The sequence below is a fragment of the Galdieria sulphuraria genome (assembly GCF_000341285.1).
Source record: "Galdieria sulphuraria unplaced genomic scaffold scaf_26, whole genome shotgun sequence".
Lineage (NCBI taxonomy): Eukaryota > Rhodophyta > Bangiophyceae > Galdieriales > Galdieriaceae > Galdieria > Galdieria sulphuraria.
Window position 1 is genome coordinate 39335 of NW_005178449.1, and position 16871 is coordinate 56205.

The 16871-nt window shown below is 38.8% G+C and overlaps 8 protein-coding genes across 9 annotated transcripts; 2 read left to right on the plus strand and 6 right to left on the minus strand.

The window, feature by feature from the left end:
- Positions 1 to 531: 531 nt before the first annotated feature.
- Gasu_32780 (uncharacterized protein) lies at positions 532 to 2156 on the minus strand. The gene is made up of 2 exons (XM_005705731.1): positions 1912 to 2156; positions 532 to 1855 (listed from the first exon to the last, which is right to left on the minus strand). The coding sequence occupies exons 1-2, from the start codon at positions 2106 to 2108 to the stop codon at positions 1192 to 1194; spliced, it is 861 nt and encodes a 286-aa protein (XP_005705788.1). The 5' UTR covers positions 2109 to 2156; the 3' UTR covers positions 532 to 1191.
- Positions 2157 to 2626: 470 nt separating this feature from the next.
- Gasu_32790 (epidermal growth factor receptor substrate 15) lies at positions 2627 to 5357 on the plus strand. Its single transcript, XM_005705732.1, has 2 exons — positions 2627 to 3117; positions 3178 to 5357. Exons 1-2 carry the CDS (start codon positions 2778 to 2780, stop codon positions 4686 to 4688), a joined length of 1851 nt encoding a protein of 616 aa, XP_005705789.1. The 5' UTR covers positions 2627 to 2777; the 3' UTR covers positions 4689 to 5357.
- An 8-nt stretch (positions 5358 to 5365) lies between these two features.
- Positions 5366 to 7076, minus strand: Gasu_32800 (omega-6 fatty acid desaturase (delta-12 desaturase)). The gene is made up of 3 exons (XM_005705733.1): positions 6796 to 7076; positions 6127 to 6744; positions 5366 to 6078 (listed from the first exon to the last, which is right to left on the minus strand). Exons 1-3 carry the CDS (start codon positions 6988 to 6990, stop codon positions 5734 to 5736), a joined length of 1158 nt encoding a protein of 385 aa, XP_005705790.1. The 5' UTR covers positions 6991 to 7076; the 3' UTR covers positions 5366 to 5733.
- A 22-nt stretch (positions 7077 to 7098) lies between these two features.
- Positions 7099 to 8536, minus strand: Gasu_32810 (short chain dehydrogenase). Its single transcript, XM_005705734.1, has 7 exons — positions 8433 to 8536; positions 8247 to 8375; positions 8047 to 8199; positions 7843 to 7992; positions 7649 to 7784; positions 7459 to 7586; positions 7099 to 7407 (listed from the first exon to the last, which is right to left on the minus strand). Exons 1-7 carry the CDS (start codon positions 8511 to 8513, stop codon positions 7186 to 7188), a joined length of 999 nt encoding a protein of 332 aa, XP_005705791.1. The 5' UTR covers positions 8514 to 8536; the 3' UTR covers positions 7099 to 7185.
- Positions 8537 to 8841: 305 nt separating this feature from the next.
- Gasu_32820 (programmed cell death 8 (apoptosis-inducing factor)) lies at positions 8842 to 11396 on the minus strand. Its single transcript, XM_005705735.1, has 11 exons — positions 11273 to 11396; positions 11102 to 11225; positions 10841 to 11049; positions 10696 to 10779; positions 10610 to 10647; positions 10402 to 10563; positions 10245 to 10349; positions 9932 to 10187; positions 9395 to 9877; positions 9241 to 9325; positions 8842 to 9186 (listed from the first exon to the last, which is right to left on the minus strand). The coding sequence occupies exons 1-11, from the start codon at positions 11375 to 11377 to the stop codon at positions 9056 to 9058; spliced, it is 1782 nt and encodes a 593-aa protein (XP_005705792.1). The 5' UTR covers positions 11378 to 11396; the 3' UTR covers positions 8842 to 9055.
- A 5-nt stretch (positions 11397 to 11401) lies between these two features.
- On the minus strand, positions 11402 to 13136 carry Gasu_32830 (uncharacterized protein). The gene is made up of 7 exons (XM_005705736.1): positions 12684 to 13136; positions 12438 to 12626; positions 12194 to 12377; positions 12059 to 12141; positions 11802 to 12009; positions 11631 to 11739; positions 11402 to 11578 (listed from the first exon to the last, which is right to left on the minus strand). The coding sequence occupies exons 1-7, from the start codon at positions 13095 to 13097 to the stop codon at positions 11503 to 11505; spliced, it is 1263 nt and encodes a 420-aa protein (XP_005705793.1). The 5' UTR covers positions 13098 to 13136; the 3' UTR covers positions 11402 to 11502.
- Positions 13137 to 13181: 45 nt separating this feature from the next.
- Positions 13182 to 15876, minus strand: Gasu_32840 (hypothetical protein). 2 transcript variants are annotated; one of them, XM_005705737.1, is made up of 13 exons: positions 15756 to 15876; positions 15314 to 15703; positions 15131 to 15264; positions 14824 to 15080; positions 14701 to 14775; positions 14567 to 14650; positions 14414 to 14513; positions 14274 to 14363; positions 14087 to 14220; positions 13912 to 14038; positions 13810 to 13863; positions 13641 to 13757; positions 13182 to 13589 (listed from the first exon to the last, which is right to left on the minus strand). In XM_005705737.1, the coding sequence occupies exons 1-13, from the start codon at positions 15856 to 15858 to the stop codon at positions 13428 to 13430; spliced, it is 1827 nt and encodes a 608-aa protein (XP_005705794.1). In that variant the 5' UTR covers positions 15859 to 15876; the 3' UTR covers positions 13182 to 13427. The 2 variants fall into 2 exon arrangements, with proteins under 2 accessions (XP_005705794.1, XP_005705795.1); XM_005705738.1 differs by having other exon boundaries at positions 13912 to 14220.
- Positions 15877 to 15916: 40 nt separating this feature from the next.
- Positions 15917 to 16856, plus strand: Gasu_32850 (uncharacterized protein). Its single transcript, XM_005705739.1, has 2 exons — positions 15917 to 16031; positions 16083 to 16856. The coding sequence occupies exons 1-2, from the start codon at positions 16023 to 16025 to the stop codon at positions 16359 to 16361; spliced, it is 288 nt and encodes a 95-aa protein (XP_005705796.1). The 5' UTR covers positions 15917 to 16022; the 3' UTR covers positions 16362 to 16856.
- Positions 16857 to 16871: the final 15 nt, after the last annotated feature.

The following is a 16871-nucleotide window of genomic DNA, read 5'->3' on the forward strand; positions in this document are numbered from 1 at the left end:
GAGGAACCATGCTAAACTAAGCATTGACATGCTATATACAAAAGAGAATCCCGAGAAACCACAGTAGATGTTTTTAACACATTTCTTAAAGTTGAATAAATGAACAATTTGCAAATTAAAGTCACCGGAGCGGAATGCTTCGTTTCTCACAGACGACTAATTTCGTTTGGCGCCAACTTTTTCAATTGGATACGAAGCGTCATCGTCTTTGTGTGATGAAGCCACAAAAGGAATGGTTCTTGCAGCTGACAGTTTCTTTTGCCTATATACTCATATCTCTATCTGCTGTCTTTGTCAATAAGGCAGTATCTTACTCATTTCTCTTTCGTTCATCAAGTATCCTTCTTATCTTTCAAATGGCCATGAGCTGTCTCATATTTCGAATAGCCAAGGAGAACTTTCGCTTGATTGACTTTCCGACCCTTTCTTGGGATTTGTTTAAACGAATATTCCCTATATCTTTCCTTTATTGTGCCAATGCTGTTGTTGCTCTAAACTCACTTCGCGACCTTTCGATACCTTCATATGGTGTCGTGAAACGGTTAGCACCGCTGGCCACTGTGACGATGGAGTACCTTGTTTTAGGAAAAATATATACACTTCAGACATATGGAACGTTAATTATGATGATATTTGGAGCCATTTTGGCAAGTAAGAGTGACTTACATAGTCTTGCTGATGGTTGGCTGTATGGCCTATTGAGCTGCCTATTACAAGCCTGTTGTTTAGTACTTGTGAAGAAATCAGGAGTTGAGAGTGATATGGGCATCTTTGGACTTGTTTATTATCATAGCTTCTTTTCATTCATCCTGTTGATCTTTTTGGTATTCTTCTCTGGTGAATATCGATACGCACAATACGATGCATTTACTTCTTGGACATTTGTAGTATTGGTGATTGTTTCTTCTGTTGCTGGTATCGCGTTGAATTTCGTACAATTTTTATGTTCTCAAAGAACAACACCGACGAATACGATGGTTTGTGGACATATCAAATCCCTTTTTCAAACTTTGTTCGGGCTTTTCACTTTCGGAGGTGCAACTTTGAATCATTCATATATAATAGGGCTCCTTATGAGCACAATGGGTGGGTTTTTATATGGATGGACCAGATATCAATTTTTCAAGCAGTTGGAAAAATCGAAGTCAAATGATGAAAACGGTTAAAACGGTATTTCCATGTTCCTACATATTAAGAATAAATTATTTTACACCACGGCAAAATCGTAGCAACTTCAGAGGCACCATTCAAAGTCCAGTTACCACAAGGCCAAAGATTATGTGTTTTCGACCCCAACAAAAGTTTATCCAATTGTCGAAAGAGGCGTGCTATGACCATCAATCCGGCATCTCCAATCATACAAAATCGAATATCCAAATATTGGAGACATGGTACAGTTTCAGAATGGGCTATGGCACGGAAGCAATCATCTGATACACTTTCACATCCTCTCAGACTCAAACACTTCAATCCACGAAACTTTATCAGATATGACATCACTGGATAGCTCAAATTGGGGCACCATTCAATGTTCAGGGTTGTAAGATTTTCAGGATAATACAACTCCGAACACAGTTGAAAAGCCTTGCTGGTAATATTGGGACAGCTGCGAATGGTAAGAACTTGCAAACTTGATAGAGTTAGCACCGATGAAATGCCTTTGTCAGTTATGTGATAACAATAACTAAGATCCAGCACTTTGAGTTGGCTACAAGAGTTTGCAATTTGCCCTAGTAAGGTATCGTCTACGGCATAAAAAACTCTAGTTAGTTCTAGTTTGATAATATGGACACATTTTTGCAAAAAAGATTTGAGTGAGTGAACTTTCTCGACACTATATACACAAGACTTTGAACTATCGAGTAAAATCAGCGTTGAAAGGTTGCATAGAGCTGAGAAATATTTACGTACCGATCACGAAAACTGCGGGCGTCCAACTCTTCCAACTTGGACAACAAAAAGCGGTCAATAATGTTTCGAAATTGCCTATTACAATTTCTTAATAAACAAAGACTAGCTAAATTGCACTCTGCTGCTTGTTCAATCACTTTTGCAATCAGTTCTTCAGGAAGGAGTTGTACCCAGCTCAATAGCGCTTCTTGCTCCATACAATCTCGTCGCAATAAGAATCTAAAATGCGGCAATTCAGTTGTGTGTTTTCATCGTTCAGATTGATGAATATATATTCATATTTCTATCAAGAAAACACAAGGAACCCTAGAGATAATTTTTCGAAATGAGCTACTATTGCTAAAACTATCGTTCTCTCTTGAACCTTATCAGTAGGTTCTTTATAATGTAATGTTATTCAAACAAAACAATACCAGACATTCCTTGAGAAGCTTTGCGTTGTTCTCCTAAGAACAACAAGCTGAACAAGAATAGTCAAAGTTTATCGACATTCAATTCGTTACAGTTTCTGAGTCACTTTGCAATGAAATCACAAGTAAGCTCGAAAGTTGTTATTGACTAGAGCGATTGTCCCTTTAAGGAAGTTGTGTAGTTATTCTCACAGACATTTCCGGGACAAATATGCAACTCAACAGCAATATATCATGGGCTCTTCACCAACTTGATCGGTGGTGTTGAATTGTTTTTGAAAGTTTACAGTTTTCTGATAGGGAAGAAGCAACAAGACCCAAATTCCATTTTGCAGTGTTAGAGAATGTGGTTTGGTTGATGCCCATTTGGGTTTGACGAATCCAACTGGTTAGGCTTTGTGATATCCAACACAACTGCTGGTGAAAATAAGAACTCTTATATTATCCTAGTAGGAAATGAATCCTTATTATTACCAAGGTGGTCCTGGAGTTGGCGTTCCTCCTCAACCATATGGCGCACCTCCAAGTTACCCTCCTTCCCAATATGGAAGAGGAACAAGTACTACGTATGGTGCAGGACCTTATGGAATGTACCAACCTCCTCCTGTTCCTTCAACCAATTATGCTATGAATTCTCCTTATGGTATGTATCCCTTACCGCAACAACAACAACAACTATATCCTATGTTCCCTGGTTCTGGCGCTATGAGACAACAACAAGCACCTCCTCCCAACGCACTTCCAGCCTTGACTTTTGAACAAAGCGGAAATGAAACAAAGCACGGCAAAGAACAAGGTAAAACTATATAACATCTCTAGAATTGTCTGCTTCTTAGAAACTCACATAATATACCAGGAATTCGAAAATATTTACAACTGAGCCAACAAGAACAACAACAGTATGCAATGCTCTTTCGTGAAGCTTCCAAAGGTTCGGGTACCGTTTTAGGTAGAGACGCTGTGCAATTTTTTGGACGAGCAGTGAACGTGGATCGTGCCACTTTGAGAAAAATTTGGGATATTGCTGACTATCGTAGTGCTGGTGAGTTGCGTAGAGACGAATTCTACATAGCTCTTCGACTGTTGGCAATTGCACAGTTGGGTTATGAAGTATCCAAGAAGACGTTGAAGCAGTTGATAGGGAAGGATTTGATTCCCGAACTCAAAGGTTACAGCAATGAACCGTCACATCCCCCAATACCGATGAATATGTATCCAGCTAGTAACTTGACACATCCTCCTCCACAAGGTGGTCCTGCAAGTTATCCTAACCAAACAATGCAACAAGACTTTTGGGAACTAAAACCTGCAGATTGCAAGAAAATAGATCACCAGTTTGCAGAAATGGACAAACCCAAAAAAGGCTTTCTGGCAGGTTCCAAAGTTGCTGGAAAATTGGCAGAGTCAGGGTTACCTCGTCCTGTGTTGAAAAGGATATGGGAATTAGCGGATGTCACTGTGGATGGGAAACTTGACTATATCGAGTTTCGTATAGCGATGGCGTTGGTAAATGGTTCGAAGCAAGGATACCCATTGCCTCCATCTTTGCCAGCGAGTTTACATCCAGAAAGACTAAAAAAGATTCCATTTGCAAGAAAAACTGGAAAGACTTCCCAGTCCTCGATGATGCCTGATATGACAAGTCGAACATATAACCCATCTTCCTCAGTTATCTATGCATCTTATGGACCTGGAGCTGCAGCCTGGCAAGAGAACCCATCTGATCTTGTACGAAAGACACGTGAAGCAGATGAAGAACTAGAAAGGACCCGGCTTGAATGGTCACAAGTGGAAAAAGAATATCAAGATTTGGAAGAAGAAATACATCACTTGCGCAATCAGTTGGATTCCAAAAAATGGGAAATGGACTATTTAAGAAATACTCTTCAAGAACGTCAAAAGGGAAACAAATCCAAGTCTTCGCCATCTTATGTTCCTCCTTCTACATCTCCCAATGTATCTCATCCTTCCAGACAACTTTCTGGGATGGCCAATCATCATGGAAACTCTTGGTCTAGTGATATTTTTACTGCACCTACTTCCAGTGCTCCCTTAACTTCCACAAAGACTCCTGATAGTTCTACTACCCATTGGAACGATTTCTCTGCTTTACCACCTCCTTCTAATACTACTGTTTTGGACAATGCATATTCCTCTGCATTGAATGATACGGATGACTTTTTAGATCGTCCTTATGTTCCGGAAGGAACTTGGAATCAGAATAGTGGTGGTGTTTATAATGTATCAAGAGATAACCAATCGATCAGTAATAATATGAATGACTGGGCTCAGTATTACCCCAATAGTGGTGGTGATATAGCTTCAAGTCGTTCTCGTGGTTTATCAGCCTCCAAAAAGCATGAATAATGACTGCTTCATAAAGAATGCATTTCACGTTGGTTTATTTTTTGTCACGATGAGCTTTCAATTTATGTGCCATCCACAACCCAAAGGTTAATGATATCCATTGTGATAACAGAATATTGGTATTGGCTTGTACGATGAAAATATCTAATGGTTGTATAGCAGTTTGGTTATTCACTACCAAAGGAGAAGGTTGAAGTCCTGCCGATAAAATTTTAGCCAGCAAACGTCCAACAATAGCTTGTGCTGCTATAACCGTAAAAAACATTCCCACTACGGTCAATAGGATGCCACTTTGTATGGAAGATGCCAGTTTATTCATCGCAGTGGTGGTTTCTTCACCTTGTTGTAACTTGACACTCCATCGTGTATATCCCCAAGTCCATAACACAGATAAAAAACAAAAAGTCAATGCTATACAAGCCGATAACAAACCAATCAAAGACGACCGCACCAAAGTAGTAGAAGAACGAATGGGCGTTACCGACATTGCGAATAACAGAATAACTCCAGCAATCACAGATAATACCAACTGTGCCCACCAGGAAATCCAACTATTCTTCCACAATAAAAAGGCCAAGTACCGAGTGTCTGAAAAAGTTGAAGAAGACAGGGGAGGAGACGTAGGATTCATTTCCGTTTTACTAGTATTATTCTGAGAGCACATGTTGACCGAGAAGATACTTTTCGTTAGCTTTATACCCTTGTTAAGCTTATTCTTGAATGGAATATGTGAGTATACTACAGAACAACCAACAAGATTTCCTTTTAAAGTCGAGTGGCTACCACATAATATCTTGTTCCCATATGGGAGGAGGGATATAAAAGCAAGAGTGTTACTTGTATAACCAACATCATAGGAAAGCATGGAATACATTCTCTTTGTTCAATACTTTCTCAATCCCATATTCTCATGGAAAGCAACGATCTATTTACCAAAAAGAAAGAAATTGCAATGTTATTGTTCTTCAACGACAAAAATAGAAATAAAATGCTTGCGCAAAACAAAAAACCAAGTCATAAAGAGACCTACTATCCAATTCTGTTTCTATAGACTTTTTGCATTGGAAATATTCTTTTTGGGAAATGAAACATAGGTCAGCTCATCATCATAAATATGGCATCTTCGGATAATGGCTGATAACAACGTCCAACCAAACTGCGCCTCATTCATATATGGTGACCATTTCTGTTTAAGAGCATCATGTGCCTTCCACAGATTGTACATAGGAATCTGTGTTGAAATATGATGCGGAATATGCACATTAATGTTATGACATAACAAAACAATCCAGAAAGGGTAATCACAATGAACAGTCAATCCCAATGATGCACGAGCATTAGACCATTGTTCTTTAGTTAGAAATGGAATATGCGGTGCAGTATGATGAATCTAGTACACAGGTAAGCAACAGATATATCTGTCGGGAATCATACAAACCATTGTAAAAGTGCTCATCCAAAAATGATAAAAAATCCATGGAACTAACCAATACTTCACAAAACCCAACCAGCCTGTTAGATGGACTAAGAATGTTGTCATTATCAAAAAGAACACAACAACTAGTGCACAAGAAAACAAAACTCGTTTTTTTTGGCTATCCTTAAAGTATCCCATATTGAAATGATATTTTAACCAATGCCCAACACTAGCAAACCACCACATAGGTCCTTTGACGATGCGAAACACCAACTTTTGAAAACTAGTTGCTTGTTCCCAGTGAGTGGTCTGAAATGGCTGCCAAGCATTGTCGATATCCAAAAGATTGGTATTTTGATGATGAATATTGTGTTGAATTCTCCAAGCTTCAAATGGATATATGAGAGGTAATAAAGATAACGTCCCAACAATGTCATTGACGAGCCTACTCTTCGCGAACGCACGATGACCACAGTCATGAGCAATAACAAAAAGACCAGTCCACGCTGTACCGGTATAAAACCAAGCTAAAGGTAAAAAGAACCATGAAGACTTGTGTATCCAAAAAATTCCTAAAGAGGAGGCAATTACTGTGAGCAATACACAGAAACTGGCTTTCCAAGGATCTTTGTTGAAAACCTAGCACATATAGATAATTGGAGAAACCAAGCACATGTAAAATCTACCCACTTCTTTAGGAATAGTCTGCATTACATCAGACAGCTTAAGATCTTTGGGAGGAACCTGTACTTTCTTATACTTGAAGGCAGATATACAGTCGCTTGGGGGAACAAGATACTCCTTGAAACCCTGTGCACTCTCCATATGGGTACTATGGTTATGAGGTAAGTCATTTGTTTCGGAACGACACTGTGCAGCTGTCATTTCGGTTTTCCAATCTTTCAACTAAACGTCGAGAACACTGCAAACCAAAAAATCGAATGGACGGTGGAAAGGGAGGTTAATCAAAAGTCCTCCCAAAATATCCCCAAAGGCACGTGTCTGCCATTTCTTCCATGACTCAACTGACATGTAACAAAAGTGTAATAACAACTTGGAAAACCAATCCATAGATAAACTTTATGCTTTTTTGGAAAATGCTCGATATTCTGGAAGCCATTTTCTAGCGATCATCATAAAATAAGTTATTACTCCCATGTCTACTATTCGAGATATAAGTTTCGTGATCACAGCATATCCTCCGGTATCTCTCAAAATAACTCTTCCAGCGGAATGAATCAATACTTCTGCAACTTCTTCTGGTGTGGCAGCAAAACGATCCAAAAAGTTGAGAATAAGTAACTAGCATCGATAATAAGAACAATGAACACTAAAATGTAAAATTGAAAATACCTTGGGAGTATTTGCATAAAGATGGGTTCTGGTATAACTAGGATGAAGAGCTACAATATCAATATGATTATCTCTTGCTTCAACAGCAAGTGATGCGGCAAAATGAGAAAGAAGGGCTTTACTAGCTCCTTAGATAGTTTTGGCCTGGTCATGGATCTATTCCAAAGTATATCAATTTTGTCAAACTTACCATACATACTGGCAAAAGGAGAAGGTAGAAAACTGACTGCTGAGGCAGTAAAACAAATACAACCGGGACAACCGTGCTCAATCATTCGTTTCATAAAATGATGTGTGATACGAATAGCAGACAACGCATTGCATTCCTAAAAAAATCAAATGTAACTGAGAACTCAAGTTTCTCATTCTCAACTACATACATACCAAATTGCCTATCAACTTTTCAACATCTTGATGTCTGAAAAACCCCATAGATAAATATCCGGCATTATTAAAAACCACTTGTACAACAATATCTTCAGTGGCTTGCATAATTTTGTTCATATAAACGTGAGGTTCTACCGAAAGATCCACCTGAAGATTTGTCACAATAAGGTTGCTTCCAAAAAAACTTCCAAAAAAACTTACTCCAACAGAACGAAACTCCTGACGAGGAAACTCTGCTTTCAGTTGTCTCTTTGCAGTCTCCAACTGGTCATCGTCGATAGCAACCAAAACCACGTTGAGTCCTTGAGACGAAAGCTTTGAAGCGATTGCTCTACCAATACCTTGGCTAGCACCCTATAGTATGTCAAGCAACTATTCTTGGAAATCCGAACGATCCTTACGGTTACCAAGGCCCAAGTGGCACCATATTTTCGCTTCAAGTCTTGTGGCTTACAGAAACAAGTTAACCAAATAAGAGGTAATAGATACGTTCCAATCAATAAAAAAACAATCCAAGTACATATCTTTCCCTAATAATACAGGGAGCCCTATAACAAGCCCTATGTTTTCCAATAGAAATTTCTTACCAGCAATATCCACATATCAGCAAAAAAGAGGGTCACGGAATGAATGGGGAGGGGAGAAACAATCTGTGAATTCATAAGCATCTCCCTCACAATATTATTTCAGAAAAACTTGAAAGCTTGCGATGTTTAAGTACTCTCAAACCTCATCTGAATTTTGTTCTCAAATGATAGGAGAGCTTTGTGACTTATTATGGAAGTCCTGAATTGAAAAATGACTTCAATACAGCTGAGAGCACAACAACAGTGATTATATGAAAGTCTTCAAGTTATTCTTAAGTATTCTGTCCAAAGATACCTTCAAGAAATGAACTCTGACAAACTCTGTCGTCTTACAAAATCAGGAAAATTCCAGATGAACCAAAGATTTGAAAAAAAAATGCTATGGCCGCATCAATGGCGCCAATTTTGCATGTCTGATCATAATTTTCTTTCCAGTTCGTTTGGATTCAAAGAAAAAGGAATTCTCAAGTAAAATAGTATCAAAATATCGTATGAAAATTTTCAACACAGACTTGTCATTTCATATCAACTTCCATTACAAAAACAAATATAAGGCCATTTCATTAAACTTGGCGCTTTTATCAATCATTTATTTGTCATCTACACGTTCGTCCTTCCATTTATCAAGGACTCGCAGTTTGGTGACTACCCAAAACACTGCTATCGATTACAAAAGGAGCTTGTTTGCCACTTTCATCTTGAACGGGAATCAAATTGGTCAAATCCTGCACGGAGGAAATTTGGAATTTAGTACCTAATATTGCTAGTTTAGAAAAAGAATGACAAGACTCAAGAGAATACTCCCAACCAATGACTTGTCTAGCAACATCTAAACCCTTCCCTTCTCTATTCCATAATAATGCTCCGACAACTTGATTCCCTCTTAAATACCACTGGAGAAGAGTCAGAAAAAGGCTATTCAGAACCTTATTTTAAAATGTGAAACAAATTTAGTGACTTACAACCACTCCTTCATTCAAGTCTTGATCTGAAAACTCGCCTCGACGGAAAGTGTTCTTCAAATTCCAAACCCCAATAGTTCTCAGCGACGCATCAATCATTCCAGTTGCTTCAAAGCTGATATTCAAACCAACCAAATCGCACCAGAACATAGATTCCCATTCGTAGGTTGCATGACCTCCTGACATGTTCTCACCTGCTATTCGTCCAGTGACCACTGCATGGTCCCAGTGTTCGACACGACGTCTACCCAATGCACGATCCCAAAAGCTTGCAACATCTCCAGCAGCATAAATATTGCCTTCAACTTGCATAGCGGCATTGACACGAATACCTCCGGCAACAGGGTCCATTTCTAATCCAGCTTCTTCAGCCAACTCTTGGCGAGGTGTTATACCCACTGCTATAACAACTTGATCTGTGATATGTTCTTTATCCTTCCAACCAAAAAGCTGCAACTGGATACGGGTTTCGTCGCTTGAATCCTAAAGAAACTTGCTAAATGAATAGTAGCCATACAAAACAAAACATTCACATACAGTACTCGTAGTAGGAACGATATCGAAGACTGAAACTCCAGGACGAACATCTACATTATGCTGTCGCATCTGTTTCGTGATATAATCACTTAAATATCGGGGTAGAAACTTTCCTAAGACACCCGCTTCCGGGCATAGTAAGGTAACTTGCTTATTTCTCTCATGCTCCTGATTTAACCTAGTTTGTAAAGAACATGCAAGTTCGGATCCCAAAAAGCCACCACCTAGAATAGTGATATTGCGATACTTTGGGTTTCTTTGAGAACAAGAATCGACGTAAGCAACATAAAGAGAAAAAACACTCACAACTTACATGAAAGAATTGTGCAAACGTTCAAAGTCAGAAATGCTCCGGAACGTAATGATACTATCATGAATAGATGGATCGATGGAGGAATTATTGATCAGTTCCGATACACTAGTTATGCAATTACGTCATATATGCGCAACTCAACATTACAGTTGCTTACTTTGGCTTTCCTCCTGTCGCTAACAACAATTTCTGATAGAATACTTCCATTCCATTTGAAAGTTTGATCTTATTCTCTTTGGGATATAGTTGAGTTACTGAAACATTCATGAGAATGGAGGCTCTATAAGTTTCCGGTTGACCAGGAAGATGATACTTGTATCTATTCCATTTCAGAGTCATATCATTTCCATAGAAAGACCACTTACTCCAACTCTGCTCTTGCATTTGGCCATTGATTAGGTACCTATATCATAATTACCGTATTATGACAGAAAGCTATCACGATGCTTACTGATACTGTGGGAATCGACCACATTTCTTTCGACAGAGGCGTTCTATTGTATGGAGCATAAGGCTCTTCTGTTACTACCAGAACCTACACAGGTATCCATGAGCAAGTTTCAATCAACAAAGCTTACTCTTGAAAAAGTACATACTTGTGCCGATGGATTTTTCTCGTAAATAACCTCTAGAGCACTCCAAGCTGCAGTTCCCCCACCCACTATAACAAAAGGTACACAAAGTGGAACGGAAGTGTTGGACAATTCTCTAAAAAATGCTGACGCTGGGATGCCTTGTTGTTCATCAGTGCCACTCGACAAAGGTTCCGCTACGACTGTTTCCAAAGTATCAGACTTGGAACGTCCTGTCACGATAACGGTTCAACTCAATATTCACGGAAAACCGATACCATATACCTTGTCGTTGATAATATTTTTCGATGATCTGTGCAGCTTTTTGTTTATACAACGCTTCTAAAGACAGAGATTCCCTGGCCTTAGATAGGACTATCGCAGCCCGTTGCTTTAACACAGTTGTGTCCTACTTCCAACTTCAGGATATTCTTACAAAAGAATATTACAACACACCTGTTGTTCTTCTGCCCTTACTTGGTAGTGAACCCAAGTCATTGAGGTTCCTAACAAGGCTGCCAAAGTACATCGACTGAAAACTTTTGTCCAACCAACAGCCATCGCACACTCCAATTGTATGGATTGAAAAAGATAACATAACCGTGCTATGGAAATAAGCAAATAGACTAAACAGCTTTATCCAAATATTCATCAAAACAATGTTATCCTATTCGTGATTCATTATGCTAGAAAAGACTTGCTACATGATCGACTTCATGAACAGCTTTCAAAAGACCTTGAGTTGCTTCCGCATCCCATGAACTTGTCAATCCTTCAGCTGCTAACTCTTTCATAGAAAACACTCTCTACTTACCATTCAACAGGACGCTTTCTTTTCAAAAATATTCGCAACGAAAACCAAGAGGGACGACCAAATGCTTGTATTCGTAAGACATCTGATTCCAAATCCATTATCGGATATGCTACACGTTGAAACAAATATGATTCCATTTCTCGACACTCTCTCTCACACAATAATACTTACGTTCTACAAAATGAGTGTCTTCCATGCCATTTGTGCTTTTGAGTTTTTCATGTTCATCTAAAACGTAATGGCTATTGGAAAATGCTTCACTCGATTCGGAAGAATGGTATGTCATATCCGTTAATTTGTGATCTAACGACATCAAAAGACGACGAAAGTGGAAAAATTCTTCTCTATTCATAGTAATAAGATAATCTTTGGAACCAACCTGAAGTATTCCATCTTAGGTTGACACGAGTTGCAACTAAATTACTCACCGTTGCACATTGTTCTCCTATGGAAAATGGTTCATAACCTATTCTCCAACCTAAACCTTCCTTCACATACACTTTGTTTTCCTCTTGGACGGCCAATCAACAAACTACTCTCCAACTTTAAAAATTTTTACTTACGAGCAAAATCAGGAACCAATGAAGTGCTCGCGAAATCTGTATCTTCACCATTTTCTCCTTCTTCTTCCAACGAAGAGGTTTCATCAACTCGGGAACGAGTATCTCCAACCACACCACTTCGGCGAGCTTGAATGTCTTCAATCATCTCGGGAAGTGGACTCGCTCCAAGCTCCTTTAGACCAACCTTTCAAAGAAAATCATTCGTATTCCAACTTTAGCAGTAAACGATTGACAGCTCCCTTACCCATCCCAGGTTTTCCAACTCCAAGTTTTCTGGAATGTCAGGAACGTCTATATAAGGATAATCACCCAAATCAATATCATCCGGTGGACATCCCCTTTCAATAGAAGCTTCAATAGGATCCTTCGTCATTTCTTCTGCAGGCGTAAATATCGCATCAGCCTCTTGAAAAGCTTCCTTCGGATCCACTCCCTTGGGTTGTTTTAACAACATAATACTTTACCAAGGAACCAAAAACGAAGCCCTTACTTGTTCCCGTAACGCATCTTCTACTTGTTTTTTCAAACTATTGAACTGTTCAGCTAACTGTTCCAAGTTACGGTCGGCTTCTTCTTCTCGTTGTGTTCGTTCATAAGTATACTTCCATAAAGACTCTCGTATATGCTCGCTACCCAAATAAGCTTCCGTATGAATTGGATAATCAATCACTCGATATAGCTTTTTCGAAGCCTGGGCATCGCGACCTGATGTTGTGCTTTGTGAATCCGTCGTGGTTGACTGACTAGTGTCACCTGACGAACAACAGCGGATGGACAACGTTCTCTTAACGTTACAATTGAAAGTTTTGGTTGTTGGAGGCAACGAATAAAACCTATGTCTGTTGATCGGTCGCTGGTTTGAAGTTTTGATGAGATGAACGGAAACAAAACTGGAGGATCCCATCGGTTCTGAAACAAATTCCCCAATTGTGATGAAGGAAATTCTTCATCCTATGATTTTCACAACATGATACAATTGTATCCATTCTCAAAATAAAGATGAACGATGATTATTTATAAAATAATGTGCACAATGACTAATAACTATCCGTGCATTGATTCGAGAACAATGGAGGTCCAACACATTATACAGGCAGTCATACCAACAACACATAAGAGAAAAGGCATTCCTGTTGGCGATGTATCGTACCAGCTTGCAATAATAATGAAAGATGAGCGCCGTCCACAATCTTCATTTCGAACATGAATCAATATTCAAAAAAATTTGAAGTTTCTAATGAATTGTTCCTTTTCCTTGAATAAATTCGTAGCGACGCACATGTTGCAGTGTTTCGGCAAGAGTATGATTCTTGTCTGCCAAGTCCCCTGGAGTATCCTGTATATTATTCTTCAAAGTATCCACTGCAAAACTTGTCAAACATATATCAATCAGCAACTAAAATTGTCCGTTCATATACAACAAAACAAAGACTTTGATTCGACTCACTTTCCATATCAACAATAAGAATAAAACGCAAATACGTCCAACCCATGATAACGTTATGAATGTTTTCCACGTCATACGTATCGTCAAACATCCTAAAGGAAGACTGACAAAGCCAATCTGTCACACGATTAGAAAACATGTAATAAACTACTTTGCATATTCAACTTACCTTTTTCGATAAACAACCAACACCCAGCGCCTTTTTAGACTTTTCCAATTTTGACTAAAAAATCTTGTCAAACACGATAATACAGCAACTCGTGCAACATACCTGCACAATTTCCATACATATAGCTAAAGAGAACTGTTGATAGATTTTGTAGGATATTCCGTTGAACTTGGTCACAAACGCATGTTTGATCCAATCTATCAAGGTTTCTGCAAACCACATTAACAACCTAAAACATATCAATAAGGACAATAACAACGCATCAATCATAAACAACCATATGAATAACATGATGCTCTTTCCTTGACTCTGAAAACATGTTACAGAGAGAAATACACATAGCTGAAACCTTTCCACTGAATCTGCACATGATATCTGAAATAAGTTTTCTAGTCGTATTGCTTTGAATACCTAAATTCGAATTGAGCATTTTTGATACGAAAAATCTCACGATGCAAACATACAGAACCCTTTACTTCCACAAACTGGTTGGAAACTAAGAGGGTTAAAAGGGCATTATTGTGACTGTTAATAGCAACATTAAGAGTAACCACCTTATATGCCAAGTTTCATTCCTCTTCCTATTCAACGAGACTGTCCTTACCCAATATATCAGCATAATGCTATGAAGGCCCACATATAAAAAAGAAAGCATAGAATCACATATAACATGTAACAAAGAAGACAAGCGTTGCCCATTGGCACTAAGATAAGGAAAGTCTTCAAAAAAATAGATAGTACAGAAATTTCTGCGTACTTATCCGTATGCTGTAACTGACACAACTCATTCACTGAGCAAGCCAAGCTATCGAATGTATCTTGTCCAAAACTACAAAGAAGCCTGGAGGACGTTTGAGATTCATACATTTTTCAAACCACGGTATTACTTACTTGTCGAAAATTTCCATAACATTGAATAATACATACAATTTGATTGCTGTCTGACCTCGAATGTTGTGATAAGCTCTTTACAATATTTACTAGATGAAAATGCGCAAGCAAGGAGAAACTTACCTCGACACGTCCACAGCACAAAATAAGAGGCTTGAAACGCATATCATTATAGTCAGATGTATGAGAGTGAGCGACTCGTGAGCCGACAACGTACATCTGCTCTTCAAATTATGATGAATGGCCCTCTGATAAAGTACATACAAGGGTCGACAGAGAGCGATCAAACTACGTATTGGCAAAAACGTGAATAAAAATAAGAAAGTGTCGGCACAGACAGAAGCACCTAGCAACAACAGTGCCTCCAGATGCCAAGGTATCTAAAAACCAGATGAATATCAGCAATGCAACGGACAGAAATTTAAAAAACCTGTAAAAAGTTATAGACTGACTTCCTTTTTGACGCAAGATATGTGGGTGATTCAAACTCTACCGACTGCAGCTCTTCGGCAGATGAAAGAAACGTTTGGTCTTCAAAGAAACGGAAGAAACTCCATTTTGGTGCTGAACAACATTCTCAGCCGACAAAAAAGAGACAATAAGGACGACTTACACTCAGGAATACTGGTATGTTTTGTCCCATTTACACTTGAGGCACTTAGAGAGTCTTTGCTATGGCCTCCAGCTTCCATAGAGTTACTTGAAAAGCTTCCATCTGTCAGATGACTGTGTTTCAGAGAAGAACAGACCGAAATGCTATTGCATCTTCGACGAAAAGCCTTTCCCTCGGTTTTCTTATCGAATCCTCTTGGCAGTTTTCCTTCGTTCGTGTTCTCATGTCCACTTTCACTCGATATATCGTCTCCATTGTCGAAACTTTGACCAGAAACCGAGCGACTATTTAAATCTTCCTTGGACATCATACAAGTTCCTTGAACTGAAACACAAGAAGTATTCCTAGAGTGGTTGCCCAGAGCTTCATTTGCTAAAGTGTCTGTTTCACCTGAAAAGGCTTTCGTTTGGGTACATGTCCCTTCATAGTTCACAATATTTACCTTTAAAAGTGGACAAGCTGCTAAAAGAAGAGAATGTGGAACTCAATTTCAAAGTTTGCCTATTCGTACAAACGACCTTCTTCTTACTTCTCTTTCTAGTCATAGACCAGGCCAATCATATTCTATAAGCTTCTTTCACTTCCACTTTTGCATGAATGAAAATCGCGCCATTTGATACATTTTTTCTCCCATTTTGGTTTGCTTTATCGTTTGAAAGACCTTAAAACACAAATGGACGATAGCCTGTGACAAAAGTAGGAGCTTCAAATGTTTGAAGTATATGACTACTGCTAGCAAAGGCGTTTCTTCAACGAATCGCTAAACTAGGCTGTCGGAAAGTGGACCTGGTTTATCTATTTGGAAGTTAACCTAAGACAGAAACACTTTGTAACTTTTCAAACCCCCTTTTTGTCTGTTGCCTGTTCAAGTTTGGAAATACTCATCGTTTATTTTTTGCCAGAACTATTTCTGAAGAATAAAACTCTCAAGGTCGTAGCCTCAAGAAGAAATATTGTCTTTGGATACATGCAACCGAAGACATTAGAGACTCTTCGGGTGAAATTCGTCTTTTATACTATCTTGACTTACTTTGTACATTACGATTGAGTAACCAAGCTTTTTTGAGTAACACGAACTTGAGCAGCCACCCATACCTTATTTTAGTTTAAACCCGTACTCATTTCTCAAAGGATGGGTATTCTTCTGTATAAATAGTGATGGCCTAGACGACATTAACTTCTCAAACGTGCTATTATAGTCTGTCGCCTTTGGAAGATTTAGAGAAAGGAGCCCTACAAAAGCATATTTCTGCTAAGAAGGTCCTCCTGAGAATCTTTACCGTTCTGTTGGTTCACGACAGTGGTGTATTCTAACAAATTTGGAAGGAAGTAAGCCCGTGTAGCGATCGCTAGAAGGTAGTAGATAGATACTTAACAGGGGAGCATTATCTGCGACACTTCATTCTCTGTATATCAATATATTTTCAAATTCTCTGGATATCTCTCCAGTAGTATTATAACACATATAAATGCTCATTTACTACCTCCTCTTGTTTCTAGACAAAGTCGCTCAACTCTTCTGAATGAAGACCAAAATCAAAGTTTCCAAAAGATTCTT